At 32.8% G+C, this 8,497-nt stretch overlaps 1 protein-coding gene across 1 annotated transcript; it reads right to left on the reverse strand.

Moving 5' to 3' along the window:
- Positions 1 to 883: 883 nt before the first annotated feature.
- On the reverse strand, positions 884 to 7,389 carry LOC137818525 (fe(II)/2-oxoglutarate-dependent dioxygenase 4). The gene is made up of 3 exons (XM_068621996.1): positions 6,678 to 7,389; positions 2,137 to 2,467; positions 884 to 1,351 (listed from the first exon to the last, which is right to left on the reverse strand). The coding sequence occupies exons 1-3, from the start codon at positions 7,145 to 7,147 to the stop codon at positions 1,094 to 1,096; spliced, it is 1,059 nt and encodes a 352-aa protein (XP_068478097.1). The 5' UTR covers positions 7,148 to 7,389; the 3' UTR covers positions 884 to 1,093.
- Between the last annotated feature and the right edge of the window lie 1,108 nt (positions 7,390 to 8,497).

Consider the following 8,497-nt stretch of genomic DNA (forward strand, 5'->3'; position numbering starts at 1 on the left):
ATTTTCAAAGTGATAAGCCTTGAAATGCAATATAGGATTCTTGGATGGAGCAATGGATGCAGCATAAGATATTAATACTTACCTTATAAGGGTTGTAATCTTCTAGTTAATTTTTTATCAATAGGTGTGGAGAAGAATAGCTAGTAGCTTATATGTAGTTAACTTCAATTATGGAAAGTGTTATGGTTTATTGCTTTGGAGTTTAAGGTATTGTATCAAATATATTTACACAATAGTTAATTCAAACTGAAATTTGATTTATATATTTAAAGTGAAATCAGATACTCATTAAATTCAGAAGGTACCACAAAAGTTAAGAAATCACAATCTTAATTGAAGTTGTGAAGTGAGTGTTAATGTGGGAAAACTTACATTTATGTTATGTAGAAATATGTATAAAATTGAATTAGTATTTATATACGATTTATTAAAATATGGAAAAGAAAGTGAAAATTTCAAACCTTCATTAAAAAAAGTAAAAAAAATATATTCCTATAAAAATTCAGAACTTTCTTTACTTTTATTTTTATTTTTTTTAATTCAAATTCCAAACTCTCTATAAGGATGAATGAATTATAAAAACGGTGAAATGGATTTGTTAGGGAATATGCCTTGCTAATTAAGTGGACTTAAATATATTATAATGATTTTATTAATTAGTCCATCAAAACCTAATAGGATAGTGAGTAATTGAACTAGGAAAACCAAAAAATACAGTAGAAAACATACACCTAACATTCTAATAAAATAATATTTTAATTATTTTTATTTTATCTTTTAATTTAAAATATTATTATATTATTATAAAGAATTGTGAAAGAAAAGTTTTCCATTTTTATATTTTTGCATGAAAGAAAAGAATAATTTATAATGAACACAAGTCTAAGCAAACTAAACTCAAGGAGAAAAACATTAAACTATAACATTATATATATACATAATCTTGAAAATTGCTGCTTCATTCCTTTATTCAATAATATTACAGCACACTAGGAAATTTAGCAGCAAATTCAATCACTGTCATTCACTTCAGAAACTGTGTTTTGGATTCAGAATTTACATGCATAAGATAAATGGTGTTGCTAATATGCTATCATTTTATCTTGAACTGATATATTTGAATGTTATCTTCCTTTCTTTTCTTGAAATTGGTGTTGAATCTGTGGACAAGAAACTTGCCCCATTTGTAAGGCCTATATTTGGAAGGGTTTTGGTCATTTATGAGCTCCTCCAATGGCTTCACCTCAGTTTCCTGCGCAGGGAAGAAGAAGAATGGAATGGAAAATCTTTCTTTCTCAGAGTTTACCACCACTCTATGCTCTGGACTCTCATATGCATCATTACTCCAAACCTGCACAAACAACAACCCCAAAATTTCTATCCACCATCAAATAATAATTTAATTAAATAACATTTTCAATAACAAATTCTTATCATCAATTATAGTTTTTTTACCAAAAATAAAAAAAGATAATTTCATAGGTTAATTATTAAAATGGGTAAAATTTAGAAAATTATTGAAATGAGTGAGTAATGCCAAGTTGGTACGATTTCAGTGTGAAGAAGTTGTGTCGATATGACACATCATGTATTTGAACTGAAATTGTATACCAACTTCAGTGTGAAGAAATCGTGTCAATGTGATATAACATGTATTTGAATTGAAATCGTGTCAATGTAACACAATTTATAATTAGATTTCAACTAAAATCGTGTCACCTTATCACTTTGATATGACTTTAGTTGAAATCTAATTACACTGAAATGGTGTGAATGTGACATGACCTATTTCATTAATTTTTTTAAAATTTTATACAATTTAATAATTAATGTATAAAATTATCCTAGTTTGATAAAAAAAAAAACTCATAGTTTATTAACTTTGATAAGAAATACTTTAAAAGTCACATTTTAAACTACTTTTATCCTTTACAAATATTATATGAAAATTAAATTCAAAATGACTAAAAATTGCAAAATCTTAGTCTTTAATTTATTGTTAAAATCGTTGCATTGCAGCAGTTAAATTGATGAGAGTATTGGTTCTCTTATAAAAATTTCACAGATTAACAGCTAAAATGGTGTTTGTAGTTTTATTAAAGAAGGTTGTTTGGAGTGGGAAGGAAGTATAAGTACCTGAACAATATCACCAAGGTTGATAATGTAAGCATTTGGGATGAGTTGAACTCTTATCCACTCTTGATCTGCTTTGTGTTTGACTTCTAGTCCTGCAACTTCCTCTTGTGCAAGAATGGTTAAGGCTCCAATGTCCTTGTGTGGACCAACACCAAGGGCTAGCTCAGGATTAGGGCATGTAGGATAGTAGTTGAAACGAATAAAGCTAGTTTGATCTTTCATAAAATATTCTTCAAATCTCTTTGCTTCAAGACCTAAGCTCAAAGCTATAAGCTCCATTAACTTAAAGGACAACTTTTCCATCTCTTCAACATACTCTTTGATTATATTCCTACCCATGTTCATATTCACATAGTGAATTACAAGAAAAAAAAACAAAAAGAAATAGAAATTTTCTTTTAACTAAAATGAAACTCATTGATAATTTAATTGAATCAAGAATACTTTTATATAGCATTTTTAAAACATGTAACAACATATAGTTATAGGAGAGGTTGTGTGTGGATGGAGGTAGGAAGATACATATTTGTATTGCTTTAAGTGTGGGTATTGACGGTTTATCTTTAGTATAAAGGTCAGAACACCTTGAAGTACTTTATGTTCTTTTTATATATTTATTCATTGTTGATTAAAAAAATCATTTCTTCTTCTTTGCATGGTTTATAATAATATTAATAACAAGTTATTTTCTACTTTGTCACATCATAAAATTTTTCATATTCTAATTTTTACTAATAAATAAGGTTATCAAACATGAGAGTGTAAACTTGTGGGAAACTTGTAAACTCGTAAGAGTTTACTTCGTGTGAAAAAAATATTTCAGTAATGTAACTAATCAAAATACTTTAAAAAATAACTATATTTAACAGTGAATGAGAATTATATAAGTTCAAAGTATCCCAAATAAATAAGTTCATACAAATATTACAAAACATTATGTAATTGGGTCCAAGAAACATAGTGTTTTACTTATACTTTTAATATAGGAGGATGCAATTGGGTTGCCCCAGTTGAATTTGATCCACTCTCAAACACAACTTAAAAACATGAATTTAAAAAATGAAATTTTATAAAATTAAAAAAAGAATTCAATTGAAAAAAAAACTCTCAGCATTTTCAATTAAAAAAAAAACTTTGCAGGTGCACTCCTAATGTTCTCTCTTACATGCATAGCCAAGCTTCAGATAAATACTTTGTAGCAAGGGCAACACCAAATTCCCAATGTTCTATTGGCCAAGCAAACTCTAAACTCAAACAGAACAAAGACACACCAAATGACCATGCCACGGGACGACACGACCACGACGAACAGAGATTGTAGACGAAGATGCACCACCACAATTAGAAAAGAGACAACCATGAAAGAGATAACGTGACCATCAATGCCACCACGATGGGAACAAAGATGCACACGCTGACACCACGATCAAAACAGAGATGCACCACCACAAAGAACACAAATGAACCCTAACGAGAACAAGGTGGTTTTGTATGATTTTGGGTCTTGAAATGGGTCATTTTAGGTTTAAAGAAAAAACCTGTAAACTCGCCAACTAGGGTTGAAGACTTGCGAGTTCAACTAAGTTCATTGAGTTCATTATGAGTTTACCAAGTTTGCTCCAAAAATGAGTTTGATTTTGAGCCAACTCGCTCAAGGTGAGTGGAAACTTAGCTTAGACGAGTTAACAAGTTAACTCATGAGTTTTTGACAACCATGATAATAACAATAATTTATTTTGTAACAAACCTCTTTATTCACTTCTTTAAACTAATTGCAATATGCAATTAATGTACTTCATTGAGATTAAACATTTCCATAATCTTCTTGGGCTTCTCAAAGGGCTCAAGTTTTAAGGTTGTAATAATATCAAAGGGATCGATATTTAGGGAATATTCTTAAGAATTTAATATGCGAAGAATCGATATAAATGACTTTTATACGAGCATCAATTTCAGTCAAAGAACATAATGTTAACATGCTAATCAAAATACGTAAGAGTGAGACAAATGAAACCTAATCCCTATTTTTTCAACTTTTTTTTATCGGCAAGAAAAAATAAATTAATATGAACCACTTTAGGGGTGGCTCAACCCTTATACATAATCATAACACAACAGTTCCTCAAAACTCCTTCTAACCTACCTAATCCTTATAACCTTAAAACAATAAACACCCCAGCCAAAGGAATAAACCTTGCAAAAGGTCACTTAATTGAAAACATACAAGCCATATGATCAATGCACCACTCAGAATAAGTAAAACAAGCAGAATCAGATTTAGATGTTACCCAAGACCAAACCTTTAATTGAGCTAAGGTAAACATTTATGAATGTTTGATCACTCCACCTTGGAAAATATGCTTATTCCTATGCTTCCATATTTCATTTACTACTATAATCCAAACGCTACTCCAAACTACTTTAACCTGGGCAGATGCATTTAACAAATTAAACTGCAAGAAGTGAGAAACTGGATCAACATGATCAACCGACATAATCCCCAACCATGTAAAACACTGTTTCCAGACAAGTCCAGCAATCCTGCATTAAAAAAACAAATGATTTGTCGACTCCACTTCCATCCTGCAAAAGCTACAAAGGTTGCTATCAACCGAAACCCCACGCCTTTCCAAGTTAACTTTTGTAGCAACTGAATTAAATAACACCCTCCAAGCGGTAAACTGGGCTGAAGGCAAAGCATAAGACTTCCAGAGGGATACAAACATATTATCTCCCTCGTAGGGGCCTCTTAATTTAGCATAGGCAGACTTTACCGAAAATTCACTATCCTTACCTACCTTCCAAACCCGGCTATCTTCAATACTCAAGACCGGGGCATTTCCAAGCACCTCTTGTAATAGCTGGGTTTCCTGACTATTTTCCCAATCAAATAGACCTCTCCTCCACACTAACTTCCACTCCCAACTATTGTTAACACACTCCTTGCAAGACTCTAAATTACCTTCTTTATTACCACATAAGGAATACAGTCTTGGGAATTTACTTTTCATATCTTCGTTGCCCACCCAAACATCTTTTCAGAACAAGATATCCTTCCCGTTTCCCACTCTCCACTCACAACAGTTCTCAAAGGTTCTATCCCATTCCTCCATCCCCCAAACACCTTCAAATCCCTCCACCAGTTGGAATCCTTAGCATTACTCCTTTGATCTTGCAAGATTCTCCAACCTCTGTATTTAGAGTCGAGAATTTCCTTCCACAAACCACCCTTCTCAGTCTCCAGACGCCAAATCCACTTTCCCAGTAGAGCCACATTGAAAAGCCTTAAGTTTAAAATACCAAGACCGCCAGCTTCTCAAGGCTCGCAAGCCTTTTTTCCACAAAACCCACGATATTTTCCTTCCTTCTGAACCCCAACCCCACAAAAACCTTCTCCGAATTTTTTCAATCTTCTTTAGCTCAGCAGAAGGAAATTTATACATAGATAAATATAAAAGCGGGATAGAAGAAAGAATCGACTTAATGAGACAAACTCTCCCGTCCAACGAAAGAAATCTATCTTTCCATCTTCCCAACCGAATCTTAATTCTTTTCAGCACTTCGTCCCAAAACGAGACTCGCTTGTGGCTCCCCCCCACAAGCAACCCCAAGTATTTGAAAGGGGTTTTCATCACTTCGTAATGAAGGATTGCAGCAAACTGCTGAATCAAAGTGCGGTCAACCCTCACCCCTCCAATTTTACTCTTCGAAAAATTGACCTTCAAACCAGAGGCTAATTCAAAACAGTGCAGAATGACTTTCAAATTGCAAACATATTTAAAGTTAGCTTCACAAAGAAACAAAGTATCATCCGCATATTGAAGCATATTTACCTTAACATTTTGTACCCCAACCTCCAGACTCTCCACCAGATTCTTCTCTACAGCTTTCCTTACAACACCTGCCAATCCTTCCGCCACAATAAGAAACAAAAAAAGCGCAAGAGGGTCACCTTGACATAAACCCCTCTTAGGGTAAAACTCTGAAGTAGGACTCCCATTTACAAGCACTGACACAGAGGAAGACTCCAAACAGGATTTAATCCATCTGATCTATTTTTCACAGTTGAAGCAACCAATTCTTTGTTTGTTTTCTTATTGATCATCGCCAACACAACTACTTTCAACACACTTTTTATTGTTTTGTTTTATGTTTAATCTTACTTGATAATTCACTGTTCCCTATGGGATCGATCCGTCCTTAACGATTAATGAAATAAAACACACTAAGAACAACATCACCCTAAAATGTTGAGAAACCTCTCCATGGATTAAAACTGTGGGAGTTGTTTCATGATAAATCTATTCTTTCGTTCAACCACCTCATTTTGAGGAGGTGTTTGATAGAAAAAGCTATGAGAAACCATAAAATTTTTGAAAAAAATAAAAAATTCTCGCGATCATTTTTTGTATTTCAACCTCTGTTTAACTGATGTATAAACTTTTTACATTAAAATTTATAATAATTTTGGTAGTTATATTCTTCTGGTGTTTATTCTTTAAAATTCTATCAGTAATGATTGCATAGTGAAGATGAATCACCTGAAGTGTGGAGGGTACTGAGGAGATGAATTAGTCCAGTGAGTGAGTCGATCATCGTTTTCATCAGTAGTGAGAGGAACCAAAGTGGGGTCTTTGGCCACAGAATCAAACACTTCTTTCCAGTCCCTAACGTTCTTGGTGTGCTCAGTGTCATAATAACCCATCGCATTCCTCTCATTTCTGCTAACCTTCCTCTTCTCCTCCAAACTCTGACCAAAGAACATCCTCGAAGCTTTCTCAATGTTTTCTCTCAGACTCTGGGGCACCCCATGGTTGATTACTTGGAAGAAACCCCATTCCTTGCATGCAAACCCTATCTCCTTCACCAAGCCTTCAATGGAAGATGAATCTGCAACTGCTTTGTTGGTTATTGGGGAGAGATCTATCACAGGAATTTCTTCAGCTTCGATGACACACAACTTTGCTCTGTTTAGCGGCTCTTGGATGAAAGCAGTGTCTACCTCTCCCATGCTTCTTGTTAGCTATGATCACTTCTTTGCCAACTGCAGAGTTGACTGTTTTCTAGGTATATATATAAACAAAATTAACCTAATAATACCCTAAAAGATCCCATCAATTAAGTTAATTGATAAAAATATCAATTACTCCATCAATACAATAATATATTATCTTGGAAATATGGAATCACATGAATAACATCATTATTTTTTAAAGAGGAGTGACGAATGTGTTTGAAATATTTTCTTTGGTTCAAGTAAAGGTTTGGTCTTGGGTCTCTATAAATTTTAGGTCAGCTTCGTTTTCCTTTTCAGATTGGTGTTTAGAACGTATGTTGTGCATGAGTTTAATCACTTGAGTGTGTTAAATGTAGCAAGGACAAGGTAAGTTTTAGTTAGTTTTGGAGATTTTAAGCAGGAATCGGTAGCTGTGTACCGTGTATAAGGGTTGAACCACTCCTGAAGTGGTTCCTATTTATTTATTTTTTATTGCCGATAAAAAAAATCTAACATGTTCGAATCTTATAAGCACAATTTTATTAAATATTTAAAATAAAATAAAAATAATAAAACTCTTAATCAGTTCAAGCAAAATTGTTTTTAGTAGAAGATATTTGAAACATGCATAAAAGTAAATATGATTATTACATTTAAATAGGGTTAACACGATTGGGCATTAGAAATAGTATATAAAATAGATTTGAGAAAATATATGTTGTGTGGTGGATATTGTGAGTAGACTTTTTATGTGGTTGTGATTCCTTCGTGAAGATACATCGAATCACGTCAGTATGGATATTGTGAGTAAAATATTTATGATTGTGACTCTTTGGTGCAGATACATTGAATCAGGACATTAATTGTATGAAAAGATAAAAAAAAATATGATTATGGGTTTAGGTTGGATCAGGTGGATTTTAAATCACTATCAACGGAGCTAGCTCTAATGTGATCACTATCTCGATTTATGTGAGTTCCATTTTTAGTTGGTGTTTCAAATATTTGATTTGTATGCGATTGGTTGTCTGTTTTGAGTCTTTAGTATGATAGTGTATCAGTAATTACTAGTGGATGTCGGACTTTGTATGTAAAAGGATTGATTCATCATTGAAGTGGTTTGTTTTTAAATATTTTTGCTATTGCTAATAAAAAAAAAATCACTAGTTTCACGGAAGAGGAAATAAAGGAAACGGTTTGAGAGTGTGAAGGATGAAAAAAGTCTAGGCTTGGATGGAAAAAATTTGAGACAATTGCTTCCTGCACTATATCACTGCATCCGATTCTAGTGGAAAAGACGAAACTGTCCTAAAAAAAATTTCAAAATATGTGTTCTGGATTTTTTTTCCAAAATGAAATTTTATA

The sequence above is a fragment of the Phaseolus vulgaris genome, chromosome 10, assembly GCF_051622355.1.
Source record: "Phaseolus vulgaris cultivar YP4 chromosome 10, ASM5162235v1, whole genome shotgun sequence".
Classification (NCBI taxonomy): domain Eukaryota; kingdom Viridiplantae; phylum Streptophyta; class Magnoliopsida; order Fabales; family Fabaceae; genus Phaseolus; species Phaseolus vulgaris.